Here is a 19,203-nt window from a genome sequence, read left to right as displayed (position 1 = left end):
TCTACATAACACAGCAGAGCTCTGTCAACTGTTGAGTTCCTTGTTTTTTCAAAACCGCTGGTCAGACAGCTTTAATATTTGGTTTACAAGTCCCTAGGATGACCTTAGTGAGATAATTTCATACAGTCAGGAAATACTTAATTTTGTATCCATGTCTATAGTAGCTTCAGGGACTTTGGCCCTATGTTTACTTCAGCCAATTCCTAATGTGCATATTAAATGAATTTTCATAATTAGGGATATATATCTGAACTGATCGGACCAAAATTGATGAAACTTGCTATGTACATTAATGACACTATAATACAATATTATTGAAAGTCATTAAGCATTTTCTCTTCAGCCAATTCGTAATTTGCATATTTAATGAACTTTCCTAATTAGGGATATATGTCTAAATTGACTTGACCGAAGTTGACAAAACTTGCTACATATATTGAAGATACTATGATACAACATTATTGAAAGTCATTAAGCATTTTTATTTCAGCTAATTCCTAATTTACATATTTAATGAACTTTGCTAAGTAGGGATATATATCTGAATTGACCGGACCAAAGTTGATGAACCTTGCTATATACATTAAAGATACTATGATAAAACATTATTGAAAGTCATGTAGCATTTTTTTCTTCAGCCAATTCCTAATTTGCATAATTAACGATCTTTTCTAATTACGGATATATACTGGGATATCCTTGATCAAAGTTGGCAAAACATGCTATGTACATTGATGATTATACCAGGTTAAAACAATATCGAAAGTCATTTCACATTTTCATGTCAGCCAAATTATAATTTGCATATCTAATGAGCTTTCACAGTTCGGCATTGAAGGACTTTGCCAAAGGTAATTACACTTGCTATATAAAGTGGTAATACAATGACAGAAGTCAAAGAACTTTAATATTTTTATTTCAGCTAATTACATATTTGTATACTTCATGAACTTTTAGAATTAATCGGCGGTGAATGTTGTTCAATATACTGATCATATTACTTTCAATGAAGTTGAAAACATGTGGCAAAGGTTCAAATTTACATATAATACAATATATAATGAAACGTGAGCATTTTCAGTTCATATCTGGTTATTTTACAGGTGTAGGTTCGAGTTAACCTCAATTCTCCTAAACGTGAAAATGCTTCCCTGAATGCTCCATTTCTGTCTTGGCCAAAACCCCTGTGGTTGAAAACAAAAGTTGTTATTCATCTTGTCACAAAATACCACAGATTATTCAATTCAATTCAATTACAAAAATACAAGTAGAAATTTGCCTTCAGGCTCATCAGATATAGATTGTATCTTACAACGTTGTCTATTTTTTTCTTGGCTCTATAAACCCGGGCACGAGTCCCTCTCCAATCCAGGTTTTCTGGATCTCTCTAGTCCCCATAGAGACGGCGGGTGTTGCTCATCGCCTCATGCAGGAGGCGCTTGATGTCTCCACCACGATGTCTTACCACCTCCTGCGCCATGTCACCGATGTATGTGGGGTTGTTGTATCGCTGGTCGGGCCGTGGCATAAGATACGGCGAATTCATCTCCAGGAGGATGCGGGCCAGGGGGACGTCCCTCAGGGCCTCAACTTGCCTGTCATCGAAGTCCGCCACCATTGCTGAGAAACTTAAGTAACAGTGGTGGAACACCTGGCGCCATCTCCGAAGGGTGCACGGCTGTCCCGCTAAGTTATGGATGTGGATACGCTGGGATGAGTCCGCACAACTCCTTGATGGTTGCTAGAGCTAGGGCGTGTGTACCACAGGCGTGCTTATCCCCGGCCGCACCTCTGAGGTGTAGGATGACTGGTTTGGCGGGGTTGGCCATTATCTGGAGTTCCCTGAAGATGTCCTCTTGTCTCGTCCACTTGTCGCTGCCCACGATTCTGTCAAGTCCGATTTCCCCTAGAGCCGCGACATGTGGGGATGCAATTGGCGTCTGATCTTCTGCAATACCTGGTTGTCTGCTCCGATGGCTGCTTTGGGGTGGAGGCCGATGGCAATCTTCCACCCCGGTTCCTGGGCCAGGTCTTCAGGGAAGGTTTCCGGGTCGCAGTATACCTCCACTCCTCCAACCACTTGGACTGGTATATCAGGTCGGATGCTCGGATTGGCTTTGATGAGTTGAGCAGATGTTGTGACTCGGCTGCCTTTCCTGAGTTGTTTTATTGTCTGATCCAAGTGAAATGAGAATCCATGGCTTTTGGGTGTGGAGATTCCTGGCTGGGTTCCGTTCCCTGTACGTACCTTGCCGCGGCCGTCGTCGGGTGGTCTCTTCCTGGGTAGCTGCTGCCGCTGGTGGGCGGACTTGGCTTCCCGTTGGTACCCTGCTGGAATCATCGTTGGCCTTTCTGGCACTTTGGCGGCAGCTGCTGCTGGTGGGCGAGGGCGCTCCTGGGCTGCCTTGCCGGTCCAACGCCGTACCCAGTCACAGTCCACTGGGTCCAGGTCATGTACTAGAGCCGACATGACCCTCCACTGGACCATGACAGCCGGAGTATTTGGTGGGTTGATGCGGGTTTTCTCGCGGATGTCCCAGTCCATCCGATGACACAAACCCTCCATGGTCTTCCGGCAGGTGTCAGTGACTTTGGCGCCTTCAGGTATCCTGGCGTGTGCTTGGGCCTTCAGGTGATCGTAAAGTGCCAAAATTGGCATGTTAGGCCCCACCAGCTTCTTCATCAGGAACTCCAGGAGGTCAACAATGGCATTGTAGTCGACGCGTCCTGAATCTTCACGGAGGCATCGGGGAAGATGTTTTCGGAAGCAGTGCTCCTTAATCCCCTTCGATTTGAAGGGAATTAAGATGACCTCGAGTACCTACCTTTCAGACCTTATTTGCTTGTAACAGTTCATGGTAACGTTAAATTTCACAGTGCCTTACAGGGACAAAGAACAAACAGACAGGACAAACAACATATTGTCCATTGTTTTAAACACTTCTACTTATTCTAGTTTCACACAAAGCTTGACCAGATAACCCACAGGCACTCGTGAAGTTTCATAGATTGCGTTTGAGGCGTATGTGTGGAATTGCAAGTATGAGTTCGTACTTGCGTAGTTGTGGTTCTATATAAGAATGATATGGCACGAAAATCAGGTAACAACTAGAAAAAGGCCAGAATAAACACAATTTCAGGTCAAATTAATTACCCCTGGCTATCAAAGATACCTTCATATGTTTACCATTTCAATTTGGTAATACAGGGCAATTAAGTGTGTGAAATCCACGGATAGTTAAAGGTATCTTTGATAGCGCAATTGTTTATTCTTGCCTTTTTAGCTCATATTTGGTTATACCAATGTGAGTTTATCGTATAGGCTGAAGTTGATGGCGTCTGTATGTATGTGTGTATGTATGTATGTATGTATGTATGTATGTATGTATGTACGTACAGTATGTCCGTCAACATCAAAAACACACAAACCGCTGCACGTTTCAGCTTGGTATTTGGTGTGTGGATGCATCCTGGGCTATAGATGGGATTTTGTTCAAATGAAGTCTGCATTGCCAAAATTATGCAAATGAGCTTACAAAATGTGAAAATGGTTAAGAATAAATAACTCAAGAACCGCTTTTTTGATTGCTTTGAAAATTTGTGTGCAAGTACCTTAGGTAAACCTTATACAGTTTTATGAATATTGTGAAGATATCCTTAATTTTGTATTTTTGCTGAATTTTTTTGTGATTTTTCTCATTTTCAGTAAAAATTCTTCTTCTCTGAAAGCGTCAACCCAATCGCTCTGAAATTTGGGTTGTCTCTTTGCAAGGGTGTTACTCTTCTAATTTGTACTCTTCTAATTTCAGAAATTATGACAAAATTTAGAAAATTACTATTTTTGAGCAATTTTGTCATTTTTGGTCAAAAAATCTTAAACAGTATTTCCTTTTTAAAACCCCTGGACAGACAGCTTTCATATTTGGTACACAGACGTACAGAGATGACAACAGTTAGATATGTGGAAATTTTCCTGAAATGTAAAAATTTGTATTTTTAAGACATTTACATATTTGTATACTTCATGAACTTTTAGAATTAATCGGCGGTGAATGTTGTTCAATATACTGATCATATTACTTTCAATGAAGTTGAAAACATATGGCAAAGGTTCAAATTTACATATAATACAATATATAATGAAACGTGAGCATTTTCAGTTCATATCTGGTTATTTTACAGGTGTTGGTTCGAGTTAACCTCAATTCTCCTAAACATGAAAATGCTTCCTTGAATGCTCCATTTCTGTCTTGGCCAAAACCCCTGTGGTTGAAAACAAAAGTTTTATTCATCTTGTCACAAAAATACCACAGATTATTAAATTCAATTCAATTCAATTACAAAAATACAAGTAGAAATTTGCCTTCAGGCTCATCATATATGGATTGTATCTTACAACGTTGTCTATTTTTTTCTTGGCTCTATAAACCCCGGCACGAGTCCCTCTCCAATCCAGGTTTTCTGGACCTCTCTAGTCCCCATAGAGACGGCGGGTGTTGCTCATCGCCTCATGCAGGAGGCGCTTGATGTCTCCACCACGATGTCTTACCACCTCCTGCGCCATGTCACCGATGTATGTGGGGTTGTTGTATCGCTGGTCGGGCCGTGGCATAAGATATGGCGAATCCATCTCCAGGAGGATGCGGGCCAGGGCCTCAACTTGCCTGTCATTGAAGTCCGTCACCATCATTAAGTAACAGTTGTGGAACACCTGGCGCCATCTCCGAAGGGTGCGCGGCTGTCCCGCTAAGTTATGGATGTGGATACGCTGGGATGAGTCGCACATCTCCTTGATGGTTGCTAGAGCTAGGGCGTGTTTACCACAGGCGTGCTTATCCCCGGCCGCACCTCTGAGGTGTAGGACGACTGGTTTGGCGGGGTTGGCCATTCTCTGGAGTTCCCTGAAGATGTCCTCTTGTCTCGTCCACTTGTCGCTGCCCACGATTCTGTCAAGTCCGATTTCCCCTAGAGCCGCGACTTGTGGGGATGCAACTTGGCGTCTGATCTTCTGCAATACCTGGTTGTCTGCTCCGATGGCTGCTTTGGGGTGGAGGCCGATGGCAATCTTCCACCCCGGTTCCCGGGCCAGGTCTTCAGGGAAGGTTTCCGTGTCGCAGTATACCTCCACTCCTCCAACCACTTGGACTGGTATTTTAGGTCGGATGCTCGGATTGGCTTTGATGAGTTGAGCAGATGTTGTGACTCGGCTGCCTTTCCTGAGTTGTTTTATTGTCTGATCCAAGTGAAAATGAGAATCCATGGCTTTTGGGTGTGGAGATTCCTGGCTGGGTTCCGTTCCCCGTACGTACCTTGCCGCGGCCATCGTCGGGTGGTCTCGTTCCTTGGTAGCTGCTGCCGCTGGTGAGCAAGGAAGTGATGTTTCCTAGGCGGACTTGGCTTCCCGTTGGTACCCTGCTGGAATCATCGTTGGCCTTTCTGGCACTTTGGCGGCAGCTGCTGCTGGTGGGCAAGGGTGCTCCTGGGCTGCCTTGCCGGTCCAACGCCATACCCAGTCACAGTCCACTGGGTCCAGGTCATGTACTAGAGCCGACATGACCCTCCACTGGACCATGACAGCCGGAGTATTTGGTGGGTTGATGCGGGTCTTCTCGTGGATGTTCCAGTCCATCCGATGACACAAACCCTCCATGGTCTTCCGGCAGGTGTCAGTGACTTTGGCGCCTTCAGGTATCCTGGCATGGGCTCAGGTGATTGTAAAGTGCCAAAATTGGCATGTTAGGCCCCACCAGCTTCTTCATCAGGAACTCCAGGAGGTCAACAATGGCATTGTAGTCGATGCGTCCTGAATCTTCATGGAGGCATCGGGGAAGATGTTTTCGGAAGCAGTGCTCCTTAATCCCCTTCGATTTGAAGGGAATTAAGATGACCTCGAGTACCTACCTTTCAGACCTTATTTGCTTGTAACAGTTCATGGTAACGTTAAAATTTCACAGTGCCTTACAGGGACAAAGAACAAACAGACAGGACAAACAACATATTGTCCATTGTTTTAAACACTTCTACTTATTCTAGTTTCACACAAAGCTTGACCAGATAACCCACAGGCACTCGTGAAGTTTCATAGATTGCGTTTGAGGCGTATGTGTGGAATTGCAAGTATGAGTTCGTACTTGCGTAGTTGTGGTTCTATATAAGAAAGATATGACACGAAAATCAGGTAACAACTAGAAAAAGGCCAGAATAAACAATTGCAGGTCAAATTAATTACCCCTGGCTATCAAAGATACCTTCATATGTTTACCATTTCAATTTGGTCATACAGGGCAAGTGTGTGAAATCCACGGATAGTTAAAGGTATCTTTGATAGCCAGGGGTAATTAAATTGACGCGCAATTGTTTATTCTTGCCTTTTTCTAGTTGTTACCAGATGTTCGTGTCATACCTTTCTTTCTTATATAGTACAACAACTACGCCAGTACGAATGCGAACTTGCGACCACACACAGATGCCTCAAACGCAATCTAGGAAAACTCACGAGTACCTGTGAGATAACTGGTTGACAAACTGCTGCTACAGCTATCAACCAAGTCTTCAACTATAACAGACTTTTTAGGCTTTCTCTCACATGGAGAGGCAAGTGCAAACCTCTAGTGAAACCAAATCCCTTCATAATGATTTTATCTTTGGGTACACATTCAAGCCAGTCTACCGTTTCTCTCCCCCTTCTTCTCTTCATTGGCTTCCATTTTGTTGTCCAATGGCCAGTCCACCAGTGCAAGTCGACGTCACTGTCATATATCTTCACTATTTTGCCAATCAGAGGTCTCTCTTCCCAGTGGTCTAGCTTTGCTGCAGCCATCTGTCCAACCTCGCAGTGTGCAGTCTCATGCAGATCCTTGTCAGGTTCAAGGTGAGTTGACCGTTTTCTTGTACCTTCATAAACCTGTATTGTATGAAAAAAGAAATATTATCATGAAATATACAAATTCAAATGTAGGGTAATACTCAATGATCAACAGATAACTAAAGTCATGATGACAGAAATTTGTTTTCTGTGTCAATTGGCTCAGGTTATTTTCCTCACAATTACTGTTTTCTCATTTTTAGTTTTTTCTATTTCTGTGACTGATTTTCATGTGTAATTGATCTGATGATATGTGGCACACATACCTCAATGTTTCTGTCCAAATGAAGGACATTCCTGTGCAGCTCAAGGAGGGCTTCGGGTACAGGTTGTTCAGATGTACGGGTACTTGCTCTAAGTTCCTCTTGGAGTTTCTTCAATTTCAGCTGTTCAATTGGCCATTCCTCCTGAGCACTTAAGCTTAGGAGGGTTGGTAGCTTATCCTCTAGGAATGTCATCCAATTCATCCTTGTTTCATCTGAAATTACTCTGATCGATGGATTGTTGACTATTTTCATTATGTCTCCTTTGACTCTTTCCACATTCATTTTGTCTCCACTAGGGTCAACAACCATTGGAACTTCTCTTCCTGGATCATCCTGTAACCATTATGAAATTTAGTTCAACAAAGGACGCTGATTGCACATGGTACTTATAGTCATCAAGGATATTCATAATCACAGGTAACACATTCTTGTTTCATTCTGGGGTATAATTTTCAATATTGAAGGCCAAAAAAAAGAATTGTTTCATGTCATGGTTATTTCCAAAAATGGAATAACAACTTTTTTGTTCGGATCAGTTAGCTTTTCAAATATCAAGTTCACAGTTTATGTCCATACCATAATTTCAACATTTTTATGCATTTTTGTCAGTGGTGGTGGAAATTTTCCAACTCTGTATGTACTGAATTGGCATGATTTTCTATTGGCTTGAGTTATTCAAATTTTCTTTTGAAATATGAAAATATTGGATTTTATTCTATAATTGTGACAAAAATTTAATTTTGAAATCAAAGTCTTTTATATGGTTGGAAAAAAAGGTTTGCAGTAAAGGCTTTTTAGTGATGCCCGCACTGACCATGTAGAAACAATTTCGGGGGGGGGGGGGGCATGAAATTGTGTTGTGAAAAGCACAGGTAAGTAAAACAGGCCTATTCCCAGTTCCAGTTTAATTATTTCTTTATCACATTTGGAATGGTAATTTTTTCAGTTATTGTGTAAAAAATTAATATTAATATACCTTCAAAAGTTGGATACCAGTAGCAGGTTACCACTCCAGATCATTGATCCAGACCTTAAAATGTAGGCAAGCTTTGCCACTTGAGTTGAGGTAAATCTTAAAGGCATGTGGAACACTATGATTATGCAGGGTTGCACATACAGTGGTAATCCATGTGCGTATATCAAACATGCGTTCCATGAAGACGACAGTTGAGTGTTCTGCATAGCCTGATTCCAGGATAGTCTTGAATCTCTTCATTAGTTCTGAAACATTATAGTATTATAAATGAGTAATATTGCTTATAAAGATTTCAAAGTGGACTTGGCTAAGGCTGTGAGTGATCATTATTCCAATACTTATATCCATAAATGATTTAGGATACGCAATATTTATGGCAACATTTGTGTCATATTATGAAGTGGTGGATATTTCCATGCCCATTTCATGTATAATCCAGAACTACTGGTTACCCCTACATTAATTTTCAATATAACACTTTATATTTTTTCATATATAGTGTTATTAAGTAGTGCATTACAAGTATTTATAGAAGAAAAATTGAAGTAAAATTTCCAATGATTTTTTGCACTGATTTGAATTTCGCTTCAGTCATTGCGAGTGAAAGCCAGTGTTGGTGGTGGTAATTTCCAATTCTATATTTCCTGCTCTTTAAAAAAGTTGCCTACCGTCAATAGTAAATACATCTTTCCCTTTCAGATCATTGGCCAGAACACTGAACACCTGATCTATGTCTGCAAGAAAAAAATAATGATATATGACATAAATTCTAGGTACCTTACTCACTATATAATATATGCATTCTTTAATATTTTTCACTTGCTCTTTCTTTCTTTGTGATTAGGTGTAAACACTGAATGTCAACAAAAACAGTAAAGAGAGATGTGGAAATCTCAAAGCCAAGGTTGATAACCCTGCAGTATAAAAGATATTAGTGAATTTTGTGCTTATCAAGACATTTATTCTGGCTGGCATAATAAGTTTGGAGGAAAACAAAGCCTGGCGTGGGACTTTGTTATTGAAACACCAGACAGATGATTTAACACTATTTTCTCTCTCATGTTATTTGGAAACAATGAAATTTTGCCATTATTTTACTTTTAGTAGATGTTATAGAATAGGTTATGCTTACCTTCATGGGTATGTCCCTTCATCAAGAAATTAACAATAAAACAACAAAAAGTCAATTTTTTGTTATAAATCCCAATAATTTCCAATTGACATTTAAAATGCTACAACCATACCTGACATGAGCTCTGTACACTGTATTGAATATAACTTTGTCAACAAAGCTTACTGTATATTTTCTGCATTTCTAAATAATTGAGCCACTAAATATTATCAACTTTAAATTTCATGCACCCTGTAATCCAAGTGAGCAATGTTTTTTGGGTTGTCTATCCCCTTATATGCCCAGTTGCCATAGTTAAAAGCTGGTTGGCAACTTGCTAACGACATCGAAAAGCTGATAAAACTTGATTGGAAAGAATAATTGTTTGTTGGTTACTAACCTCTTTGAACACACGGTTTTCCACAAGGTAGCCCAGGAAGCCAAAAACAAATTTGTTTTTGTTCTCTCTGAAAGGAAACAAAATTGTCATTGAGAATCTTAGCAGTGACTTCTGTCAAACATTCCAATCCAAAAGGAAGCACCTTTAAACATCAAGAAGACAATTATCACAGCAGTAAACCAAGCATAAGTCCAGTTTCAAACAATGTCTCTAAAATTAATTTCAAAAACTGCCCTTTTGGTGCACCAGCCCTTGCTAGTATAATTTTAGGAAAGTGCCTTTGGGCGTTGTGACCATTTAGAATCACACTGCTGTTGTACCTCTTATCACTTATTGCTGCTTTTTCTATAACATGTATCACAGGTTGTGGGTAAATTCTTCTAAGAAAAGGCTCTTGAAATCCAATCTTCAACTCTGTTTCAGAGGTGCCTACTTAGTAAATTTCTGTCATGAATAAAAAACTCTGGGACTATAATTTACTGACCTATAACAATTATCCATTTGACGGAAGAGCGTATCTGGAAGATTTTCCATTTTCAGGATGATATTCAGCAGGATGTTTGTGGTCAAATTACTATCATGGGGATATTGTAGCATATCGAAAAAGCCAAAAGCTGCTTGGCCATGTACCAAAGCTCCTGTGAGATGAATGCGCATAAGCCATAAACCGCTGGTTGATTTTCTTAGCTGTTTTAGCTGCGGAAGTGATAATTTGTTCTGGTCCATACCATCTAATATTATGGACGTGTACCTCTCTGGGCAACTCTTGGCCATTTCTCTGTGGTCAAAGTAAGTTTGACGCTCTCCCCTACAGTACAATATAAAACAACAGAAAGGTTGATGACTTTTAACATCATGTCTATAAGCAAGGACTGATCACTTAACAAAGGTTACATGAAGTATAGTCTACTCTAACAAAGTAATATGTGCAGAAATTTTAAAGCTCTGAGTTATGCTGACGTTTTCCCCAAATGTAAAGGTATTGGAAATTTCAACATCTGCTGAATGTAAATTATTGGAAGTAGTGGAAATTTCCAATTCAGTTGGAAAAATGTGCGTGTCATTGAAAAGTATTGGAAATATTAATGTCTTATGAAAGCAAGCAAATTAGTACACATAACTGCTTTCTATTTAAGGTCAAAACCTATGGGTTTACAACATTTATACAGGTAGGTACAAGGGGAAATCATTTGTGCTGCTGACATGGTGAAAAGGTTGGGACAAATGACCTGAGTGTCTGAAAACATTGCTGTTGGGGTCGTTTCAACAAAAGTCAGGCTGACCTAAAGTCAACAATACATGATGGAATAAGCTACAATTATACTACTTTTATAGCAAAACTTTATAAATGGAGTATGCCATGCCATTTGGTGATTACAGTGCTACTAGATCTTATCAAGTTTTTATTTTTAAAATGAGTAAACAGAGTAGTAATGCTTTCAACTTCTCACACCATTTTTAACTCATCACACTCATAAAGCCAAATACTGCGCGTGCATCATTCATAAAATTACTTTCTCTGCTTTGTTCACTCAACTCACAACTGTAATACTGACTACCTTGCATCAGTTGAAATTTTGTTCTTGTGAGAATCACACAAGGGCACTACCTCAGTAGAACATCAAATCATCCACTGAATATTAAAATTGCTATCAAAATTACCATGCTATTAACAGTGAAGACATGAGAGAAACTTTCAGCTTGCTCAAAACTTATGGTTAAAAATTAAGTCAAACTTACATATTGACACCGTTGTGTACTTCCAACAGAGTATCTATTTCTGCTCTGAGCTGTGAATCCATAGTTTTCGCTTTCTCCTCTTTAAGTGCTGTGCAGACATCACATTTTGTAAGACCATTTTCCTGTATATTAACAATGATGGTTGAAAAATTTAGACACCCCTTCCAATACTTAATTAGTATGTTTACGACTAAGATATGTTGAGGGAAAATATAAGCATAATATGATATAAACTTTTCAAAACAGCAATTGATTTACATTGTAAAGGAGCATCCTTCACTGTGTAAGAAGAGTTTGGAACATGGAAGTTTGTGGACTGAAAATGACAAAAATTTGCTTGAATCGGCAGTTTTCCAATTCTTTTTGACTGCTAGTAAAAATAACAAACATTTACACAACATATTTTGTAAAAGACTTTCCACAGCAAAGAACATTGACAATAAAGAGAAACACATGTACATTTATAGCTGCCTACCTCCACATGGTATCGATGAATTTATATGGGCTGATATGTGTTTTTTTATTCTCCATGGGTTAGCAGTAGGTTGGAACATCCTTTGCGGGCAAATGGTGCAGAAAATTTCGCCCTGTCCAGAGATCATTATGCTATCAGCATTATTCCTCTTTGTTATTGAAGTATGCATCCTAAAGTGAGACAAAATATTTGAATAAATGATGCCTTTCTTTACCTTGATTACCCAACATTCATGAAAGAATTATGCAACAGTCAATGTGATATCCCCTAGGAACCCCACCTCGGGCTACAAGGGACAAATTCAGGAGATTAGACCGCATTTGCCATGAAACTATGACTGATAAAAAAAAAGATACTCACTTTGTGATCATGCACTTTCTCTACCAACAAATACGGTGGTTTGAACCGGGTTCGAACTCACAACGTACGGTACCCAGTCACCTAGTGGAGAAGACTGTACAGTCGGATGCAGCATTCATTAGATGTACGAACAGCAATTATTTGATGACTACGCTTGTGCAAAAGCCTGGCCTATGACCTTCGATGTCATATTCCGTGACTAAACGTGAGCATTTCCACATGACACATTCCATTTCCCAGGTGACAGGCTCCCTGTTGCGCACACTACCTAGTCTGGTTCCCTGACCCATTTCCCTGGTAGAGGGCGTGGGGAAAAATAGGGTCAGGTACCGGGTAGCCATCTTGAACAGAATTTTGTTCAAGATGGCGGAGGTTAGTCACCTGACAGAACATGCTACAACAGATATGGCTGCTACCATAAAAACGCCGGTCAAATTCGACTGGATCAGAATTATGTTCAAACACTGGTATCCGAACCAAAAACATTGGCACACGAGACGGGAAACATAAATTGAAAGGATTAATCCAGAAGTACGGGGAAATACAGGTGATTGAAGGCTTGCTGTGGTAGCGCAGTGGCGTGTATCGAACGCGCTAGGGTCATTGAGGTCATCGCCGACTGTGGCGTGACCCCAATGACCCGAGCACGTTCGATACACGCCACAAGTACTGCTGCGATATCACAGCTAATTGAAAGCAAACTTTGTTGGAACTGTGAACGACGATTGATTTCGATGGATAGAATAGTGTCCGAATTTCGTGAAAAATGCCAGGCATCATGTCGACGTTCTAAAAGTATCAAGAGGTGTGCTAAATCACAGTGGCTAAATCATGGAGGTAGAAAGTCTTTCTTTCTACCTCCACGGCTTTGTGGTACAAACAAGAAGTTGGTGTCAAGTGAGCCTGAAAGTGCGAAACCCAAGAAACATGAGAAAAAGTTACAAGTGTTACTTTCATCCAATCACAGCTTGTTTATTTTAACCCAATGCGTCCATGTTTACATTTGCCGGTACCTGACCCTATATTTCCCCACGCCCTCTACCGGGGAAAATGGGTCAGGGAACCAGACTACACATTCCCCCCATCGAAAATTGCCTGATTCACAATGATTTCAAGTTGTATGTTTTCCAAAATGGCCGCCACAGGAAAACCTGCAAGCTCTGATTGGCTAGAATCAAGTTTGACCCGGGGTCACTGCAACTCTACCGCACATTTAAATGAAAACTATCAAACACAACACCATAATTACATCAAAAGCATTAAATTGATTTAGCTGCCTTATGACATTAGCCTACTATAGTTGTTTTCCAATTGTTTTAACCCTTTCACCGCCATGATTCGGTCCAATTCCATTGTTTTCAATGGCACTGCTAACATATACCATGACCTGGACCTCATATTATGTCACCTGGAACACATTGAACAAAATATTGTGTTGAACCCTGTCATTGCTGCTTGCAGCTATATTTAAAGCGTATTATTCTGAATAACAGAGCCAACAGTTTAATTAAAAGTAAAAATTTGCTCAGTTGCGAGAAATTTGGTTTTCAAAAAGTCTTGAACTTGACTAACGGTTGTCTTTACAGAAGTCTATACAAGCGCGATATTGATGTTAGCGCACTGAAATACCACACTCAGGTGTGTTAGAATCGGGATAACGTCCATGAGTAGGTGTGTCGTAGCAGCAAATTTGAACTGTGTCATCATTTTCACAGACCCTTTGCGACGGCCGTTTTCTCAGCTACTTAGCGAAAATATGTGACCAGCAAACTGTATGTTCTATAGATGGTCCCAAGAGCAGTGTAAAAAGAAAAACAGCATACGTCGTGTACTTCCTTTTATCACATGAACTGGCCTGGATCGCCACTTGTGTGACGTAGAACAGGATGGATAAGAAATCCGAATTACCCATGTTGTACATCATCAACCCGAACTTTTTTCGTGCATTGTACTGTTCGTACATGCAGGCGTCGCGACACAAACAGATTTGTTGTGATCGATACCGTCACTAGCTCGCACGTTATTTTTACAAAAAAATGACCTGATAAATCAACACATGGAAACATACAAGGCATATTTGTCCAACAAAATTTCGAGTCGCTAAAACTACAGCTTTTCCCGATAATCTAATGGAGACACCGATGATCGTTTTATATTATTTATAATGGCTCAGTAACGTTGCGGTACCAGTCAAGTCGTGTAGGCTCAATGTGGACGCTGTACCTGGCAACCCCGGTTGGCGATAAAACCGAAACCTACACGTCAACATAAGTTAAACTTAAAAAAATGAGTACTGTAACAGTATAATCTACGGGAAAGCGACACAGGAAGCATGCATAGTCATTAGACTTCATCGCACTAAAATTCCATAAATTCTTGCTCGGAATCAAACTTGCAGTGCGGCATAAGGCTGTAGCGAAGACATAAGCTGTCAAGCTGTGTGCAGCGCTGTGAATCCATGTACTTCAAAAGTTGACTCAGACAACACTCGAAACAGAATTTCCGTCAAGCAACAAAATAATCGCAATCATACCAATCCATAATCCAATAACACTAGGTCAAAATTTGTAAGACAATAGTTGTAAACATAGACACAAAACAGCACAGAACAGACAGTAAATAGACGGTACACAAACAAAGTCAAATTCATGAAAGAAAGATATATGGACCTCTGGCCAAAAGACCAAGAACTTGAAGAAGTGATGTCAGGTGTTTCGAAAATAGTAAGCGCATCCTGCCCCACATGTGGCACCCGCCATATATCAATCTGTAAGTCAGATAGGTAGTGGTCACAAACTAAGGCCCCATGTCACCGATGCCATCAGTGATCATTTGTCAAAGAGAGATATTGTATTTATCTACCAGCTTGCGATACCTGCCAAAAAAGCGTTTGAATGTAGAGACAAGTCTTGCTCTGGTGTAACCTTGATTTAACAGTTTGTAAGAGAGATGGCCATGTCTCTCTACAAAATCACCATATGAACTGCATGCTCTTGCATATCGAATAAGCTGGGAAATGTATACCCCATAAGCAGGTGCAAGTGGAATATTACTGATGAGGTGTGGAAAATTGATTATATTAAAGTTGAAATCATCTCTCGTCATATAGCCTAGTAGAAAGGTGACCATTAGAGTCAAAATTAGGATGTATCCATGGGCGAGATATGTGTCACTGCAAACATCAAAGTCCGTAAGACGAAAACATTGACGACCGAGATCGGGATTGACGAGTTGACACCGGCAGACACTGGTGACGGCAACGTTGTGGACACAAACATGCAATGAGTGTGTCATCGAACGGAATCTTTCGCGCTCGCAAAGGTTGTAAAATTGATTTTGAAAGCCACGGCATGTCTGTGAATGAGAATAACTGTTTCGATTGTGTCGTTGCATTTACTTCATAAATCTATTTGTAAATATTCTAAGTCACTCTGAATACTATAGCTATCCGTCGCTAGGATGGTGAAAGTTATGTCCGCTGATGGTCATCTTGCCTTGCCATCGGTATAGCGCGTTCACATGACCGAATCCGTATGTCTGGTTGGTAGAGATACTATTTGATGTATCAAATTTCAGCATGATGGGATTTATGAATGAAAGTATCTCCTGGGTGACGGGCAGCTTTACTCTTTAAATGAAAGTAATCCGCGACGAATGTCATGCATATTGTTACGATAATTTTTATCCATCTACGTCAAAAGAAAACAAGGAGACTGTTCATGTGATAAATAAATAATCCCATGGTATTTTTCTCTGTTTGACATCATCGTATACTCGTGTTTTTTGCGGAGTCTCACAACTTCTCGCCTTTGGCTCGAAGTTGTACGGCCCGGCGAAAAATACTCGTATACGATGACGTCAAACAGAAAAAAAATACCATGGGATTATATATATAAGTATTTGTGACTGGGGTCATCAAGAATTGCTTGTATTTCCTTCACCGGGCCCCTCTGTGCAAACTGCTGATCCCTTGATCGTTTTCTGACAGAGCTCTATTGACCGTGGTGTCGAAACTTCTACGCAAGCCGACGTAATTCTTCAATTGCTTGCAAGTGATCACTACTGTGCATATGGCGGTCTAATTAATGTTGATGTATGGAAATTTTCACATCCAGACTGTTCAGTAAACGTATTTTGCTTGCAGACAACACTGTCACAGAGTGGCTCAATAGTGCACCTGAGGTGACCCGCAGGACACAAGAATGCGGGACAACAGGTCCTGTTTTGGGGACATTGTCGCAAGAGCGTGTCCTGGCGGCAACACTGTAACCCTTAAATCTCTCATACAGTGAACATCTCACTTTGGCATCTACAAATATGTCTGAAATAAAAATCTATGCTTTAACTTCTATGTTTTAAAGGCCTGCGTTGGCACCAGATTGTCTCATCAGAAAATTTACCCACTAGGTATGAATATCAACGGAAAACAAAAGGCTATCACACATCCATTATCATCATACAGACTAGAACAAAGGCGATCCTAGGGATCGCGAACAGTGCCTTTAAATCTCAAACAGTAAACATCTGACTGTTGACACCTACAATGTCTGGAATGGACTTTTAAAGAAGGCAGGAGTGGGGCAACCATTGTGGTATTGTTCCCATATTCAAAATCTCATAATAAACATCTGACTGTTAACATCTAAAACAAACAATCAGGAATAAAAATCTCTATGCTTTAAACACTTCTCTGTTTTAAATTGAAAGGTTTCAAACCCTTAAATGTCATACAGTAAACATCTGACTGTTGACACCTACAACAACGTCTGGAATGGAAATCTCCATGCTTTCAATACTGCTCTTGCTGTTTTCTAGCTTAACATGCTAATCGTACATCGTGAACTTTGGCTTGCGGCACGCGGATCAGACATTGAAAATCTCTCCTTATTTATCCAGCTATCCACATTGGGGTGTCCACAATTATATCGTTGATGAGCAGCACACTCTTGAAACAGTAGGGAAAAGAGTCTGACCCAACGTGTGAATGCTAAAACGTGTGAACGGAAGTTCACCAGCTTTTTACAGATGTTTCTCTAAAACTGGTTTTCTCTATAGCCCGTATAAGTTTCACTACAATCTTCATAAAAAATCATCGTCCATTAATTATCATGATCAAACAAAACACATTTAGTAGCCTTCAGATGATATAATATTTGGGAAAAATATCCAAGATGCTGACTTGACGTTAGAAATAAGTCATCGCTAAGGCGGAAAGGTACGTGTCACAAATCACAAAAAATTCCCTCGTCCGTGTTCACAATGACGTTATGATGGCTTTACACTTTCATAAGGAAGTGGCATCTCTCTTTGTGTCGTTCTTTTGTTTGACTCATTGCTGAGAGGTGTGTCGGCCGAACTTTGACAGAATATAGTAGAGTCAAAACGTAATTGAATATCAATCGATGGTTGTAGTTGATGACTGAAGTGTAACGGTGTTATATTTCTGTTGTATGAAGACTACAGATAAAGTATGGCATAAACCTTCGCCTCAGATCGCCTCCGCATCACCGCTAGATCGCCTCCGTATCATTTCCGACATCACTGTCGCCTCATTTGTTTATTTTCTATATCGTTTCATTACCGCCTCCATATCAGCCTTGCATCGCTGCCGAATCGTATCAGCCTCACATCGCCGCTGCATCGTATCAAGTCAATTTCATGGTCCCAATTGGCCACGGCATATTCACTCAAAAATGCAACAGCAAAGTTGCCATCTTCGGAAATTTCGCCGCCTGGCATTGCCGATGTTTTTGAGAGTAAAGGTATACAAAATGAAAGATCAAATACATGTGTCTGCATTGTCCATTCATGAAATGTTGCTTCTACACACTAAAATGGGAACAAAGTTGAAACATAATGTGATGATAATTCGCTACTTTGCAAATTGCTTTTACTTGATATGAAGTTTGTATACCGTTTTATTTGCGAACATTTTTGTAACAACATAGCACTCTGCCAGGGACAGACATTGCAAGTGAAAGTCGCGTTCGGGCAACCGGTCCTACTAATTACTGCCCGTCACTGCCCGTCACTTCCCGTCAGCATTTTAGCACTGCCCGTCAGCGTCCCAGCACTGCCCGTCACTGTCCAAAGGCAAATTAGCCTATCGTTAACCGTAAAAGACCAATATAACGTATAAAAACCCACAAAATGTTAAGTTTATGCCCCCAAAACGTATTCTAAGAATCTAACAGTTACGCTGATCGGAGCGAACCGCTTCCTCCGCCATCTTGTTTACAGGACCATACTACTTTCTTAGGGAGGGGTCGCAGCTTGTTTTCCAAAGGCAAAGGTGTATGTATATATCCCACTAACCCCTTGTTTTTTTCTCTCTCTCTGCAGCTTTGATGTTTGGTGTTATTAATGTGTAATTCCATCTTTCAGGATGCTAGACAAAGCATTGATGATATACAGTAGCTCAGTGAAGATGTAAGAAAGCCAACGTCCGTGATGAGTCTGTGCATGGTCATTGATTTGTGACACTTGTATTAATTTCTTGAGCAGTTGACTTTAAACTCAATATAAGGGACCTTTCAGTAATTACAGGGATGTGGGCCGGGGGAATTTCGCGAACACCTGTACCGTAAAATGTGACCCTCCCCCCTATCCTCCTGTCTAAAATGTGACCCTCCCCCTTGTCCGACATTCTAAAACTTGACCCCCCCCCCCCCCCAACCACTGCGATATTCTCCCCGGGAATGACTAAAACAGTATCAGCTAATTTACATAACAATTGGTTCAATTGTTATGTTAGGGACAAATTACAGAGGAGAGGGCTGGTGTTTTTGGAGGGACAGTCGCAATTTATCACGCAAAAATTTTTGAAGAGATATGGTATTTCATACAGTTTAGGGAGGGTCACCATATTTTGTGCAACTATAAGAAGGCAAGATGTAGCTGATTTAGTGCTTCATCCAAAAATATCAAATGATAATACATGGAGTCTATCAGGCAAATTATTGACAATTTACCCCCACAAAACATGCTATATCTGTATTTTATATATGTTT

The 19,203-nt window shown here is 40.4% G+C and overlaps 1 protein-coding gene across 1 annotated transcript; it reads right to left on the bottom strand.

Annotated features, from left to right (window-relative positions):
* Positions 1 to 4,471: 4,471 nt before the first annotated feature.
* LOC139125777 (3'-5' ssDNA/RNA exonuclease TatD-like) lies at positions 4,472 to 5,323 on the bottom strand. Its single transcript, XM_070691872.1, has one exon. The coding sequence runs from the start codon at positions 5,321 to 5,323 to the stop codon at positions 4,472 to 4,474; it is 852 nt and encodes a 283-aa protein (XP_070547973.1).
* Between the last annotated feature and the right edge of the window lie 13,880 nt (positions 5,324 to 19,203).

Source organism: Ptychodera flava (assembly GCF_041260155.1).
Source record: "Ptychodera flava strain L36383 chromosome 3 unlocalized genomic scaffold, AS_Pfla_20210202 Scaffold_26__1_contigs__length_13983176_pilon, whole genome shotgun sequence".
NCBI lineage: Eukaryota > Metazoa > Hemichordata > Enteropneusta > Ptychoderidae > Ptychodera > Ptychodera flava.
This window is presented reverse-complemented; position numbering and strand designations above follow the sequence as displayed.